Raw genomic sequence first — 17,243 nt, 5'->3', positions numbered from 1 at the left:
AACTTCTTACCCACTTGAGGTGAAAGCTGTTAGTCACACTCAAGAGGCCTCCTTGATTTTCCCAGCATGACTTTGCCACCTGCTCTATCTGTTTCAAGAAGCTGAAAGAATATTCTGGGGCACTAGCCACTGGGATGAGAGTTTCCCCTTACTCCTGCTTCCTGAGTGAAAAGCACCAAAAGAAAGAAAACATTAATCGATAGGAACTGCTTCTACCTTCCAGAACTGGGCCAAACGTTTTCCCAAACCTTGTCTCATTTAAAGTTCATCATGATCAAGCAAGAAAGGTCCTCATGGTTGAGGAACTTGTGGCTTAAAGCAGCTGAGTTATTTGCAATGATCACAGATAAATGAAATTTATATAACTGGAATTTCAATCCCAGTGTGCTTAACTCCAAAGCTCCTGCTTCTCTGCCTCTGCTAGGATCATACACAAGTGTCTGGAAATCCAAAGAGATCCAGGGAACTAACTCCATTGCAAAAGCAAAGAGCATAGTACAAGTTTTCCATGCTTGAAAATAGTTAACTGGGGTGATTAGGAGGAATATTCCTAAATCATTCTTAAGAACTTAGACATTCATCAAACATAAAATGTTAGGTTTAATGGGATACTATTTACTTCCACTGCACACTGCTGGTAAAGAATCCACCTGTGATGTGGGAGACCTGGGTTTGATGTCTGGGTTGGGAAGATCTCCTGGAGAAGGAAAAACCTATCCACTCCATAAATAAACAAGTATGAGTGCATCCACAAATATTTATGACACACTCTATGAAGTGCGGGATGCACCAGTATTTTCTACTTTCCGCTTTTTAGGTCAGAGGTTTGCCAAATAAGGACCCCCAGGGGAGACTTGGCAGTATCTGAAGACACTTTTGGTTGTCACAACTAGAGGAAGGGTATGCTACCGGCATCTAGAAGTTGTAGGCTGGGGATGCTGCTAAATATCCTGCAGTGTGCAGGACAACCTGCCACAACAGAGAATCATCAGACCCAAGCTACCAAGAGTGTTGAGGCTGAAAGACCGTGCTCTGTGTTTTAAGATCAAGGAAATGATATACTTTCTCCCAGGGTTCTGGCATTCTAGAGAAGGGATTATTCCTAGCATATTCCCCTGCATCCTGGATAAAAAATAACTGCCTGGAACCAGGTATGTTTAGGGGAAACTCACTATTTTTTCATTTACTCTCACACTGCTGCCATACTCATAGCAATTCTAGCACAGCATGTGGATTTTTTTTTTTTTTTTGTACCAACCAATTATCTGACACCAGCTGGGTGCCCTACAATTCAGTGCAGTTCTGGCACCATCTATCTGGCATTAGTGTCACATCCCACAACTTAAGGACTCTGTCTTACAAGACTGCCCCAAATTCAGATGCCAATTGCAAGTCCCAGGTTGTCCCTGGTACTTTTGACCAACACCATCTCTAAATCAGCATTCCTTTGACTTTCTTCCTCAGATTTGATAACTTGCTAGATCAGCTCACAGAACTCAGGGAAACACTTAAATTAATCAGCATATTATATGATGAAGGATATAGATGAATAGCCAGTTGAAGACATACATAGGGTGAGGTCCAGAAGAGTCTTGAATATAGGAGCCTCCAACACATGGATGTGTTCACCAAACCAGAAGCTCGCCAAACCTCATATTTTAGGGATTTTATGAGGGCTACATCATGTAGATATTATCCATTATTAACTCCATTTATAGTTCCTCTCCCCTCTCCAGAGAATGGGGGAGTAGAGCTGAAAGTTACAAACTTCTAAATATACTTGGTCTTTCGTGACCAGCCCCATCCAGGAGCCCAGTAAGAGTAACCTCATTAGAACAAAAGATGTTCCTGCTGTTGCTGCTGCTAAGTCACATCAGTCGTGTCTGACTCTGTGCGACCCCATAGACGGCAGCCCAACAGGCTTCTCCGTCCCTGGGATTCTCCAGGCAAGAATACTGGAGTGGGTTGCCATTTCCTTCTCCAATGCAAGAAAGTGAAAAGTGAAAGTGAAGTCGCTGAGTCATTTCCGACTCTTAGCAACCCCATGGACTATAGCCTACCAGGCTCCTCCGTCCATGGGATTCTCCAGGCAAGAGTACTGGAGTTCCTATCACCTAGGAAATTTAAGGTATTTAGGAGCTCTGTGTCAGAATACAGGTTCAAAGAACCAGGAACTGAGGGTAGATAATAATAATGTATAACTTATTACTTCAGAGAATCCCACAGAGAATCAAGAAGAACCCAGTGAATTTTGGAAATTTGACAATTCTTGTGAAAAGCAGATTTATTATTATCACTGACTTTTCTGTTTGCTGAACCCCAACTTAAATTGAGATTCTGGCAGCCTGCACTCTTTATCTTCCCTGCAGTGCTCAGTTGATTATCACTTTTGTCCCAGGTCAGTTCTTCATATTTTGAAGAACTATGAATTCTTCATATTCTTCATAGCCCAGGCCTATTCTGGGCTCTGCTCATGTCTTCAGAGTGCAGCCAACAGGGTTACAGGGCATCTTAGGGGGTAGATCAGCAAGGAGGAGGGTGTTTACCTCTTGCTTTTCCCTGTATCTAATTCAGCCAGTGAACTATGGCCTGCCTCTATTTTACTAATTCATAGCATTCGGAAGGGGGAATGAAGATGGGACTGATTTTTATCTCCTGGCAGCACTTGCTCTGAATTTTTAAGGGAGCTTCAGACTGAATTCCGGAGAAGGCAATGGCACCCCACTCCAGTACTCTTGCCTGGAAAACCCCATGGACGGAGGAGCCTGGTAGGCTGCAGTCCATAGGGTCGCGAAGAGTTAGACACAACTGAGCGACTTCACTTTCACTTTTCATTTTCATGCATTGGAGAAGGAAATGGCAACCCACTCCAGTGTTCTTACCTGGAGAATCCCAGGGATGGGGGAGCCTTGTGGGCTGCCATCTATGGGGTCACACAGAGTTGGACACGACTGAAGCAACTTAGCAGCAGCAGCAGACTGAATTCACTAATTAGTGAGACAAGATGTTTGGCTACATACTGACATCTTACCCATTTGATCAGGCCAGTATATTTAATTCTAGCAACACTTTTTAATCATAAATTCAGAGAACTGCAGTGGTGAAATTTATCTAAGTAATTTTAGTATTTTCATCCATTAATTCAAAAAATATTTATTCAACACTGAGGTTAGAGCTACAATTCTGCCACCTCAGTACCTTGCTTTATATCCATGTCTACGCCTCAATATCCTCACCTGTAAAAAGAAAAATAACAGTGCTTCCTCAGGATTTATTGGTGAAGTCAATGAGATAATACATGTGAAGCACATATTAATCACTCAAGAAGTGTTCGTTGACATTGTTAAAACAAATATGGACCCTGGTGTCACTGAGGGTCTAGTGGAGAACACACTAGTAAGTGGGCAATTAACAAGCACTATGAAAATCGCTATGAGGGGGAAATGTCTGGTTTTCCAGGATCACATACAAGAGAAGCCCAAACCTGGACATAGGCTTCAGAGAGGCCGCTAGAGGAAATCCCACTTAGGCAGAAACCCCCAAAATGAGACGGAGTTAGCTAGGTAGGGCATGGGGGAAAGAAGTACTCTAGACTAAGGGAGTGGCATTTCTGAAGACCCAGAAGTGTGGGAGGATAGGCCTTTCAAGGAACTGGAAGAAGGAAAGGAGAACTGCTCAGAGACAACTGTTTTCATTCGAGTGTATATCCTTCAAGTTTAATTGCAGAGACACTTTTTTACCCCTCAAAAATAGAATCACTCTATTTTAGAGTCTCCTTTTTCTGCATGCTATACTGAACATCTTTTGACGTTGTTAAATACTCTTCTAAAATAGAATTTCTAGTGACTAGTCTAATTTCTAGTCACTAAGGGTCTTATGGTCATGCATTGTAGACAAGCCAGGCTACAAGCCCAAACCCTGATCACATCTCCATCAGCAGCTGCCCCTTGCCACCTTTCCAGCATAGTGGTGCACACTCCAAAGCTCCAGTCTGCTCCCAGGAAGCCAGACCCCAGGTTGAGGTCCAGACTGGTTCTGGCAACAAAACTTCTTCCCTGGCTGTACCCCTCCACCCCATACTGGGCCACACCTTCTATGATACGGTATGGTCTCTTAGATTTCTCACTGCCATTAGCTCTAACGAAATTCACCACCTAACTCACCGGCTTAAGGACTATTTTTCTTGCTAATATTATAAACTTCATGTTGGCAGGAACTGAATTTGTCTTATCCACCACTATATTCCTACTGCCTAGTATGGAGCCTTAAACATAGTACCCAGTCCATAACTGAATTCAAGCACCTCCTGTAAGTCAGGCATTCTACTAGGCATGGGCTTTAGGAATGGGTAAGTAGTCTTAGACCTCAAGGAACACATGGTTCAGTGATTAATCCAGTAAATTCTGCAGCCTTCCGTCAGTTTCTTTCTCTTTTCCCATTTATTTTGGTTCAACTTACTCTATATACTGCATTTTCTAGCTCTCAGACCACAATTGACTTTTTGACAAATACTGAAGAAAAAGAAAAGATTTAAAACCTCTGTCGTTCTAGTGTCATCTGTTATTTGTTTTCCCCCTCAAACTAATAAATGGCCACTGTTTTTCTTCAACCTCTCCTCATGCCTGATACACTTAAAGAATGTCTGTCCAGTCTCTCTTTGTCCCTTGAAAATTGCAATGCAGTCCTTGCTTTGGATTTTCTTTCTTGTTGACGTGAAAATCTCATATATTTGCTTTCCTTCTTTATGATTCTTATTGTTTGAAAAGTTCTCTTTATATTCCATCTTTCATGCAATGTCTTTTTGTTGTTTTTGTTATGATATATATGTGTGTGTGTGTGTGTGTGTGTGTGTGTGTGTGCGCGCACCCTATGCATAAAGATTTTTTCTTCACTTTTCATGTCATTTCCTTTAGAGATATTCAGGAATTATTCCATTTGTTTAATTTTATTTGTGATTATATAAATGACACATTTGTAGCAAAATAAAAGAAAGAAGAGAAAGGGAGGAAGGAAGGAAGTATAATTTGATTCTGCTGGTTTACATGAGGGAGAAATAAGGACAGTGAGAGAGGGAAAGGGAAGTTTTTTTAAAAAAAAGGTTGGATAGATAGGGACCTGAGAGTAGAATGAGGGTGAGAAAGAAGTCTGCAAACAGTGCAGAGAGCTAAGAAAAGGTGCAAATTTGATGTTCACTTTGGCTTTTAACCTACTATCAACTGACTTACCAGCCCAAATCCTAGATTCCCCCCGGGAATCTAGACTGATTAAAGACTTCACCATGAAAGAAGAAACTCTAAAAGTTTTAAAAGAAAACGTAAAATATCTTTATGAACTAGACATGAATAAGGATTTCTTAAACAACATACAAAAAGAAATGGATATTTTATGCCCACTGGATTGGTAAAAATTAAAGGTCTGAAAATAACAGGTGTTAGCAAGGCTGTGGATCACAGGGAACTCACACAGACACTGCTGGAGGATGTGTAAGTTGGAATAATTGGAATCACTTTGGAAAATAACTTGGCATTATCCTGTAAGCCTGAATATTTGTATACCTGCATGTAACCCAGCAATTCCTCTCTTCGGTTTGTACTGTAGAACAGTGCTTCTCTAACCTTATCAAGCATCTGAATCACCTAGAAGGCTACACAACTTGGGGGCCTCACCCCTGGACATTCTGATTCGGTACATCCATGATAAAGTCCATGGATTTCATTTCTAAGAAGCACCCAGGTGATGAGGCTGCTGCTGCTTTACAAGCACAGTTGGAGTAAGTAAAGCTTCTCCAGATTTCTTCACCTGGGTCTTTTGGAAACAGAAACAAGAATGTTCAAATAGAAAAGGCAGAACACAACTCAAATATCTATTGGAAGAATGGATAAATAAACTGTAGTATTTTTACACAGTGGAGTATCATACAATATTGAAAAGGAATACTAAGTGGGCTTCCCGGGTGATGCTAGTGATGAAGAATCTGCCTACCGATGCAGGAGACATAAGAAGCACAAGATTGATCCCTGCGTGGGCAAGACCCCCTGGAGGAGGGCATGGCAACTCACTCCAGTATTCTTGCCTGGAGAATCCCATGGACAGAGGAGCCTGTTGGGATATTGTCCATAGGGTCACAAAGAGTTGGACACCACGGAAGCTACTTAGCGTGCACAAACTCTTAGTATGGGTACTACCTGAATGAATCAGGGCCTAATGTTACATCACAAAAGTAAGTCACAGAAAATCACATATCATGTGATACCATTTTTATAAAACTAACAAATTAAATAATATATTGCTCAGGTGCAAATAGAGAGATTAAACTATGAGGCAAGACAGCAAAAAACAAAAATGAGAAAAGGAAGACTCACATAACTAGATGCAAGAGTGTGGGTATTCTGGTAGCTTTTAAGAAGGGTGATGGGTTCTCATGTGCTTCAGAATTGTCATTAAGTTACATATATGCTCTTGTATATGGAAAGCAGATACATAAGAATTTGAAGCTATATTTAAAGAAAATTCTCACAGGTTGAAGAAAGGTTTTGTCTTTCCAATTAAAAGTAGTCCCCAAATACAGGCAAATTAATGCAGAAACTCACATTGGCACATTCCTGGTAAAAGTTCCAATGTCAAGAATAAAACGTGACTCCTATAAGCATCCTGACGGGACACAAGAGATAGAAAACAAGGAGGCTAACCAAACACAGAATAAAATTTGTGCTCACTTCAAACTTCTCTGCAACAATAACCACTACAAACAAAAAACTTTCAGAATTTACTTAAGGAACGTTTGAAAGAAAAGGAAAAATTATAATGCAGTAAACTTGAATCTGCAGATTAAAATGCTAATTATTATGAAAATGATATGAAACTGATATTTTTTAAATGGAGAGTTCAGTGGAAGAAAAAATAGAAAAATCCATGTAAAATGGATTTATTATATAATATATATAATAGTTCTCATCAATATATGTATCATGATATACATATCATAAAATATATTATATCTGCATGTATTTATGTATATATTTGTGTGTGTGTGCTCAGTCACTCAGTCGTGTCTGACTCTTTGCAACCCCATGAACGATAGCCAGTCAGGCTCCTCTGCCCATGGGATTTTCCAGGCAAGAATACTGAAGTCAGTTGCCATTTCTTCCCCCAAGGGATCTTCCCAACCCAGGGATCAAACTGCATCTCCTGCATCTCCTGCATTGGCAGGTGGATTCTTTACCCCTGAGACCTGGGAAGTCCTTATATATATTTATATATGTATTCTATATAGCATGAGATTTTATGATGTGTTATATAATACACAGATTATATTTGTATCATTTATATTATATATCATAATGTATTGTATATTAGTATGTGTATCATGTATCAGTATATATATCTGTATATACTATATATATACTATGATATGCAATATTATAACAGTGTAATAATCAGGGGTCATGAAGAGTTGGACACAACTGAGCGACTTCACTTTCACTTTTCATTTTCATGCATTGGAGGAGGAAATGGCAACCCACTCCAGTGTTCTTGCCTGGAGAATCCCAGGGACGGGGGAGCCTGTTGGGCTGCCATCTATGGGGTCACACTGAGTCTGAAGCAACTCAGCAGCAGCAGCATATAGCATAATGTATCTATAATATACATTAAAATATAGTATATATGGCATATTATAACAAATATGGTAATGTATATTATATAATACACATACATATTTCATGCATATAAAATTTAGTTTGTGGTAAAGGTGAGTTTAGGGGTAGATTATTTACTATATGATGCTACAACTAGTAAATTATTTAGTCAATAATAGTCATGCCCAACTCTTTGCAACCCCGTGCACTGTAGCCTACCAGGTTCCTACATCCATGGGATTCTCCAGGCAAGAATACTGGAGTGGGTTGCCATTTCCTTCTACAGGGGATCTTCCCAACCCAGGGATCGAACCCAGGTCTCCCACATTGCAGGCAGATGCTTTAACCTCTGAGCCACCAGGGAAACCCAATAGAGTCATTACCATGCACCAAAGTATTTTCTCAGTGAGTTAAAAGGTTAAATTTTTAAATGGTAAAATAAAAAGAACTAGAAAAAGTGTCAGTGAAGATTGATCTGATCCTTGTGTGAGGAAGGACTTTCTAAGAATAAAAGAAAAGGAAAAAATCAAAAGAAAAAGATTGATATGTTTTTCTATAATTTGTTTTAATTCTCCATGTCATAAACATCATAAAAAGCGATAAAAAGCAAACTACAAACTTGTACAGAATATTTGTTTTATAAGTATTCCAAAGGATTCTTCCACTAATATTTAAAGTTGTGTTACAAATCATTGAGAAAAACACAGACATCCCATTGGAAATATTGTGACTATGATAATAACTTCACAGAGGTTGCTTCAAACCAAATTATAGTCAAGTAAGAGCAAATTGGACCAATGAGCTTTTCTTTTCATCTGCATGATTGACAATGATGACGTATTTGCCATTTTAAATATAAGGAAACCATATCTAACTGCCATCCTAAGGGCACTTAAAGTTAAATAAGGTAAATATTTGGTCAGGGGTTAGTGCTCAGGGAAAATCTGGAGCTATTCTGGTGACAAAGGAGCTTTGAGACTTTGTTCAGATTTATGCAGTTCACTAGAACTTTTTAAGCACCTGATGTTATAAATGACTACAAAAGTTGGAGGGGGGGAGATTATTAAGAGGCTCTGACTGAAAAGATGAAGGCTCAGAAAACAAAGTTGATGTCTTTAAGATCTTGAATAGCATGCCTGCACTCAATAGGATGTCCACTGAACTCCAGAATTGGCGGGGAAGGAGGAAGCTCCTAAACAAACTAGGAGGCCCTGTTTATGTGATGAGTTATAAACACTTAAGTCATTACCCCATAGTAGGATTTAAAAGCAAATACAAAACAAATACAAAATATGTTGTGTGTCAAATATAACAATAAAACATGATAATAGCAACAGTAGAAATTAAGGTGGCAGTAAATAGGCTTTTGTAAGTTCAAATACATGTGTGGATTGCAGATTCAGTATTTATTAATCAGTTACAAATGGACCCTGGAGTGGTTAAAAGAACTAAACTTTTTAGTTTAGATTTATTTAGGATGACCAAGAATTAGCACCATGGTTTGCATTCTTCTGTTTGCATTTTTGACTCTGGAATTAGGACTCTGGGCTTTCCTGATAGCTCAGTTGGTAAAGAATCCACCTGCAGTGCAGGAGACCCCAGTTCAATTCCTGGGTCAGGAAGATCTGCTGGAGAAGGGATAGGCTACCCACTCCAGTATTCTTGGGCTTCCCTTGTGGCTCAGCTGGTAAAGAATCCACCTGCAATGTGGGAGACCTGGGTTCAATCCCTGGATTGGGAAGATCCCCTGGAGAAGGGAAAGGCTACCCACTCCAGTATTCTGGCCTGGAGAACTCCATGGACTGTATAGCCCATGGGATCGCAAAAAGTCGGATATGACTGAGCGACTTTCACTTCGCTTCACTTCAGGACTCTGGTCTCCTGTCTGATGGAGCTTCATCCTCCTCCCACCACAGAAACATCTTTAGTGACAATATTTGGAAGATGACATTTTGGATTCTCATATTGGTGACAATCCTAAAAGATTGGAAACCTTACATTCTATAATTAAACAGAAGTCATAAACCAGTATGAAAGTAACATTTGTGTGTTAGTTGCTCAGTAGTCTTGTCTGACTCTTTGTGACCCCATGGACTGTAGCCCATCAGGCTCCTCTGTCCATGGGATTCTCTAGGCAGGAATACTGGAGTGGGTTGCCATTCCCTTCTCTAGGAGATCTTCCCGATCCAGGAATCAAACCCGGGTCTCCTGCATGGCAGGCAGATTCTTTATCGTCTGTGCCAAAGGTAAAAGTCATAGGGAAAGAAAGTTGAAAATTCAAGGCCCTAGCTGGTTGTTCTTTTATATGTGAAAAACGGATTCATTTGCTTTGTGTGCCACTCTGGGTTTGCCCCATGGGCATTTCCTCATTTGGTCGGTTCCAAAGGCCTCTTTAGATAGTGCCCATTTCATATGAACTGAAGCCGAGTGCTTCGTTGTGCTGACCTTGCTTACAGGGTTAGAGCCTTCCCGTCCTGATTCCCTGTACTCCTGGTATGAAGTGCTTTCTGGCCTTTGTGTTTGTATGTTTACTCAGAACACCTGAGTATATGTCGCTCTCTGACTCTGTTTCTCTGTTCCCTTCAGGACTACTGGCTCTCTCTCCTTTACAAGCGCCTGATCGGCCCCAAAGTCCTGGCCGTGCATGTGGCTGGGCTCCAGCGGAAGCCCCGGCCAGGCCGAGTGATCCGGGACAAACTAAGGATTTATGCTCACTGCACGAACCACCACAAGTAAGTGTTCAGAGAGACGGCACAGAGACCACCCCTGAGAATTTTTAGGCCGGTCTGAGAACTTCATACTACACTGGACCCCTTCAGGACGCTGAAAACTGCTTCTGATTTCACTAGACCCACTCTTTGCAAGTTTCAAATGATTTCTGATAAACAGTTTTTTCTCCAAGTAAAACCCCTTTCTCACACTTAGAGGAATTATTCATAAAATGTTCATAAAGATACATGCCATTTTTATTTACTTCTTCATCCAACAAATTTTTATTGAGCATTTTCTCTCAGCCAGTTGATGTAATGCCCAGGAGGCTTATTTGTGTGCCTACGCCTGAACCAAAAGTAGAGATATAAAATCTGTTCCTAAGATATACCAGCAGAGCTAGAGGAAATAAGCCTAGTTTTCTAAGATGCATGTTGGAGAGCTGTACCACTAGAAACCTAACCATGTACCAGTACATCCCAAGCTGGGAGTGCCCAAAGCTAGACATGTCAGCTTTACAGCCATTTCAGTATTTTGAAAACCATTTCAGCTATTTTAAAGGTTAGACGGTTAAATAAAATAAATCTAGGCTTCCTTTTTTTAGGGGGCCAAACCTTGAATGATCAGCACAGTAACGGGGATGGTTATCCTCTTTTTCATCTGAAGCTGAGGTTATTGGGGTTGTCTTTTAAGAAGTAGGAAACATAATTAGTACATAAAGTTTAGCAGATAAAATATTTTAAAACATGAGGATCATAAGGTAGAAACTTAAAACAGAGCCTAAAGCAAAACCCACCTGACCAAATATGGCTTTCTTACATCGCTTCCAATTTAAGGAGCAGAGTAGGCAGCCCTGGAAATAAGAACCCTTTCTCTTAAGGCACAGAAACCTTGTGTGGACTGGGAGTGAGGAAGAAGGAAGCAAGTGCCTCCAGCCAGACCTTCATTCCAGTGAGCCTATCAGGGCCGATCACCGGCAGTGGTGAGCACAAAGAGTCCCCGCGGTCAGGTTACAACAGATACCCCTTCCCTTCCCTGATGACAGAGAAGCCATGCCAATTAATTTATCCTGATAAGATTTTTCAAAGAATCACTCTGAGCACAAGGGGGCCAGGGGCCAGTTGTCTTGTCTACAGATACAAGTGCCTATTGTGGATGAGAGGAGGCTGGATTGGGCAGAGGCCAGAGGCTTTCAACGTCCCTTTTGCTCAACAGGAAGCTCAATCCAATAGCTGACAGAGAGTGACTGCTTTATGGCCTTGGTTGGAGTTATCTGATCCACATACAAGGAAACATTGTGTTCCTTGTCTCCACCCTGGCCTTGAGGTAACCACCCAAAAAGTGGACTCCCAGCTTCAAGAGAGGAAAAGTTCTCTTGGTACCTTTTGTCTCTTTTGGGAAGCATATCAGTCGGTGCCCTTTATACTACGGCTCTGCGGACTCAGGAGAAAATGTCAGTAGCCAAGCCATGGGCTTAGCAGAATTTCAGGGGTCCTCAGAGAGGTCTCCTCACTTGGCTTCATCCCAGTGTTCATCCTGATGCTCTTTGACATTCTTGTGGGAAGTTGTCACTGATATTCTGAATATACCATGCACTCAGGGCCAGTGCTTCATGCATTTTTGTATTATTGGCGTCCCACAGAGTGACTGGTCTGAGGAAGGTGTCAGTGAATGTTTTATGAATGAAAGCAGAAACAGGGCATCAGGGCATCGCTGATGCTTTATACTTCTAGCTCTCTTTCCCTTTGCGGTCACCACATTGGCCAGAAGAAAGGGATTTGGTGGAGTGCTTAAGAATTTTGCATTCACCAGCATAAAATCATTCATTGTATTCAATATCCTTTCTCCATCACCAGATCTCCTGTACTTTCTGTGGGAAGTCATTCCAGAATCTCTCGGGGGAAACTGTGCTTCTGCCAGTTCCATCCCTCCTCCCTATTAAAAAAGAAAAACAAAAGAAACAACTTTACTAATCTGTGTCACCGATGACCTTAGATTACTGGGGTGAAGGTCTTTTTGTTCTTATTAGAGAAGAAAGCCCCCAGTAGACACACTGCGCTAGCTAAGGATGAGCTGGCTGAGTCTGCAGATCTCCTCCATGTCAGCGGGTGTCCAGAGCCTTAGACAGATGCGCACAAGGATGAAGTGTCTCTGCCCCTCTCTGTAGGAAGCCATATTCCCTATCTGAGCCCCCTCACCCTCCACAGTAGTATCAGGAAGCACTCCTGATCCACTTGGTTTATTTGTAGCCAAAGAGACCAAGGTCACAAAAACATTCCAGAGTGGGCATGTTAGCTTCATGCTGTTCAGTCTTGACCAGTCAAAAAGTACATATCCTTGGTCAAAACAGGGGATTGATGAGAAAGTATAAGTTTATTGATAGTATAACCCAAAAAAAAAGGTCTTTTAAAATAGCTCCTGCACTAAAGTATATGTTGAACATTTGCTATGTGCCAAGCCTCTTGCCAATTATTTGCATTAGTGTAATCGTATTAAATTCTAAAGGTTCTACAGTATCACATGTATATACAAATAGCAACATTAATAATATAAAGAATTTTATATTTGGAAAGAACCCTTAGAGATCTTTGGCCTGTTGTCCTGTATAACATAGAAATTCCCTTTATAGTCTCCCTGACAGTCATGAACCTCTACTTAAATACCTCACTGCTTCTCATGGCATCTCGTACATTGTGGGTCGTTTCTGACCTAGTAAAGCACTGTCTTTTATGACTGATTTAGGATAACTGAGTCAGATACTCATAGCCACACTAGCAGGTGCTTTTCTGCTTTCTGTTCTAGAGCCAACAAATTAGGACCTGGCAGCACAGCAGTTCTCACCCTAAGGCTTCTTATTCAGAGAACAAACAGGTTTTGACTAGGAAACAGTCTTTTTATAAACCATTCTGCTAACACAATGTATGTATCTGGGGAGGAGCTGAGATCCTCAGCCAAGTTTAGAACCAGTTGGAGCCTGGTGGACACTGAAGAAAAATTGAGTCTTTTGGGGTTCCAGTTTGTTTATTGTTGGCAAAGCACAACTTCCTGTTTTTTCAGAAGAAGTTTTTTTAAAGACTCATAAAAAGGTTCCTGAGGCTTCTTGGACATCAAATGGCTCTTACAAAACAATATTTTGATGAGTTAAGTGTAAATGAATCAAAAACATGTGGATTAAATTTCCCTTAAAATACACAGGGGCTTTGAAATTGGGAAAAAGATGTTTGGCAAAACATGGCCTGACTGTTACCGAACCCAAAAACTTTGAATTAGATTTGGAGAAAATGGACCAACCCAGTTTTCAAATACGTAGACTTTCACTGGAAATGGACATGGATTTCAAAGCATCGTCCTCCCTTCCCTTTCCTAGTCTCCCAGCTTCACTGGAAGTATTTCTAGAATAGGGACTGTTTTTCATCTATAAGTCAAGAGGCACCTCCCAGTATGACACCCCTCACCTCTAATATCCATGACATTCCAATTCCAGCCCCCATCCTGACTCACTTCCTCCTCCTCCCATGGCAACACAGAGATGTCAGCCCGCAAAAGAACAGCCGGAAAGATGAACTCCAGATACAGGCCTTTCCTGCTAGTGAAAAAGTCTCACTGTGAGTTAGACAATGGAGCAAGATAGATGTTCTACCAGATAGAAAGGGGCATTAACTAGGAGAACCAAAAGCCACCTGGACTTGACGACATCAGAAGGTCAGCAGTTGCCTCCAGGCCACACCTTCGATAAGACCCCATTTTCTTAGCGAGCAGACACTCCTTCAAGATTATTTTTCTGTCGGCAGAGAATGGACATTCTTCAGGAATCTGGATTCTCAACATAGTACTTTCAGGTTGGTGCTGCATTCCCCAGCCAAGAATGTGTCTTCACAGCCAAAAGGCCTCTGCTTAACGTCCTTGCCCACCAGCCAAGCAGCAAAAAGGACTGACAGGGGGGTCTTCAGTGTCAGGTCTTCCCTGAGGAGGCTCCATGAGCCCTATGGGAGCCTCCGCAAGTTGGTGTCTGAGCTGGCTTTCAGTGCTGGTTTGTCTCCCCCAGGGAACTATGGAAATGGAAATCAGACCACTGCCAAGCAGCTTGAAAAGATAGCTTTCCCTGAAGCAATGCTGTGATTTCAGGTCTCCCTCCCACCCACCACTTCCCCACATCCTGCCCTTCTCCTCTGCGGTCTCCAAAGGCTCATTCTGCCCTAACTCTGCAGAGGAGAAACTCATAAACGCAAGCACGCAGCTCTCTCCTCCTGGGCTGCTGGCCTTTGAGAAGGCTGTCTGATGATAGTTAGCAGAAGAGTTTACCACAGTCTGTGAAAATTGGTACCCTCGCTTGCCTATTTTTGCTCACACTTTGAAGCCTAGAGTACCTGTAGTTAATGGTGTCTTCTTCAGTTTTGCACACAACTTAAAGCCCACCAATGGAAATAGTTGGTGTTTTTTTAATGATGATGGTACCGGCTTCCCTGATAGTTCAGTTGGTAAAGAACCCACCTGCAATTCAGGAGACCCTGGTTCAATTCCTGGGTCAGGAAGATCCGCTGGCGAAGGGATAGGCTACGCACTCCAGTGTTCTTGGGCTTCCCTCGTGGCTCAGCTGGTAAAGAATCTGCCTGCAATGTGGGAGACCTGGATTTGATTCCTGGGTTGGGAAGATCCCCTGGAGAAGGGAAAGGCTACCCACTCCAGTATTCTGGCCTGGAGAATTCCATGGACTGTGTAGTCCATGGGGTCCCAAAGAGTTGGATACAATGTGACTTTCACTTTCAATAATGGTAAATGCTGACATCAGCTAGCAGCATCTTTCTTCAGATCTCTGATGACACAAGTCCACTCAAAATAAATTGGCGTTGTCTTCTGATTGAACTAATTTAGCTCCAAAAGTTGGTTCACATGCTTCAGGGGTTTGAGAAGAAAGACCAGAGGAGAAAGGACTAAATAGAAGGGTCATTTAATAATTTATCACTTAATAATTTTTCAGAATATCAGTGCAGGCATCCAAAAAGCCTTGAATGCAATAACGTACCCTCCTACAGATGCGAGAAAAATCATCAGACACACAGCCAAAAGGATATACACTGGGAATTAATCACATAATCTTAACAGATTACCCTAGGCAAGTAGTTCCCAAACCAAACTCATCTGCCAAATATACTGAGATTTTTTTAAAATATCAAGTCTCAGACACAATCACAAATGGATTAAATAACGGAATGAGCCCTGGAAACCGTATTTTTTAAAATCTAAGTTATTGTGTTAACCTGCTGTTGGTCAGGAGAAGGCAATGGCAACCCACTCCAGTACTCTTGCCTGGAAAATTCCCATGGACGGAGGAGCCTGGTGGGCTGCAGTCCATGGTGTCACTAAGAGTCGGACATGACTGAGCGACTTCACTTTCACTTTTCACTTTCATGCATTGGAGAAGGAAATGGCAACCCACTCCAGTGTTCTTGCCTGGTGAATCTTGGGGACGGGGGAGCCTGGTGGGCTGCCGTCTATGGGGTCGCACAGAGTCGGACACGACTGAAGCGACTTAGCAGCAGCAGTAGCAGCTGTTGGTCACTCAACTCTTAATTAGCACCTTTAGAGGCATACATGAGTGACTCAGAGGCTGAGGTGTGCTCTTTCTGCAGAGGATGATATTTTCCTCTGGGCTCAGTTGACTTCGAGTTTCTTGGAACTCGTCCTTTTAAGGCAGGATAAGGCCATTTTTTCTACTTTCTCTCATTAACCCATCCAGAGGGGGCCCTAAGGGACCCCTTAGAAACAAAGTCCTTTTTCCTACAAGAGAGAAGGAAATCATTGCAATCTTGTTGACAATGCTAAAGGCTGTTGCGTACAAGCATGTAGTTCTCTCAGGTTTCTGAATGTCCTGTACTGGTTTAGAAGGATTCCGAAACAGTGAATAGTTTTATAATCATGGAGTAGATACAACAGCAAAAGTAGAAATCAAAAAGGTTAATAAATTTGACTACCTAAACGTTTTTAATTTTTGTACATCAGAGTACAATGTAAACAGACGGAATTAGTCAAAGAAAACTGGGGGAAATTTTGCAATATACCTGAAAACAAAGGATCACTATCTTTAATAAATAAATAGTTTTAAAAAATCAATAGAAAAACAGGTAAAGGGCATGAACAGTCAGTTCACAAAGGAAGAAATGAAATGGCAAAGAGGCCAATAAGAAAAATACTGTGCCTCAGTGTGAATTTTTTAAAAATACAAATTAATACAACATTGAAATCCAATTATCACCTCTTGGGTTTGGGAAGTGATAGTTTAAACCTTAAACTGTAACCTTTTAAAAGGTTATTATTAATATCTGATGTTCTTAGGGATATGTGGAAATGGGTGCTCTCACGCATAGGTGATCAGAGCAAACTGATGCAAGCTTTCTAGATAATATCAGTATTATCAAAATGTATTAGTCAGGATAGGCGAGGTTATACCGTGATAACGAAGGAACTGCAAATCTCCATGGCTTTCACTAAGAAAATGTATTTCTCTTTCACACTACTTATCTGTCACGGCTCAGCTGTAGCTCTGTTCCATATCATTCTCATTCCAGATCAATAGAGCAGCCTTAATCAAGAACATTGTCAGACTTCTGGCAGAGGGGAAAGAGACGTGGCAAAATATGGACTGCTTACTAAAGCCTCGGCCCAGAGGTTTTAACATGTCCACCCACATTGCGTTGACCAACACCAGCCATGTGATCACTCTAGGCTCAACAGAGCAGGGACAAAAAAATCTTCCCACAGGGAGGAGCCCCGCTGAGAATGAAGCAGCAGATTTGATGAGGAATCATGCACTGCATCCCCTGTGACCTAGTGTTTACAACTTCCGGCACTTTATCTGAAATAATCATGATGTCCAAAAAGTTTATGTAAATAAAGTCC

General features: G+C 41.4%; 1 protein-coding gene across 1 annotated transcript in view; it reads left to right on the top strand.

Annotated features, from left to right (window-relative positions):
- Window positions 1-17,243, top strand: part of HPSE2 (heparanase 2 (inactive)) — a 724,439-nt gene that overhangs the window by 684,477 nt on the left and 22,719 nt on the right. Inside the window, exon 10 of the mRNA XM_019953208.2 lies at window positions 10,224-10,369. Coding sequence (XP_019808767.1) covers window positions 10,224-10,369 — 146 coding nt within the window. The remainder of the gene's footprint in view (window positions 1-10,223; window positions 10,370-17,243) is intronic.

Source organism: Bos indicus, chromosome 26, assembly GCF_029378745.1.
Source record: "Bos indicus isolate NIAB-ARS_2022 breed Sahiwal x Tharparkar chromosome 26, NIAB-ARS_B.indTharparkar_mat_pri_1.0, whole genome shotgun sequence".
Taxonomy (NCBI): domain Eukaryota; kingdom Metazoa; phylum Chordata; class Mammalia; order Artiodactyla; family Bovidae; genus Bos; species Bos indicus.
The sequence above is the reverse complement of the archived record's forward strand: the minus strand, read 5'-3'. Positions and strand labels throughout refer to the sequence as shown.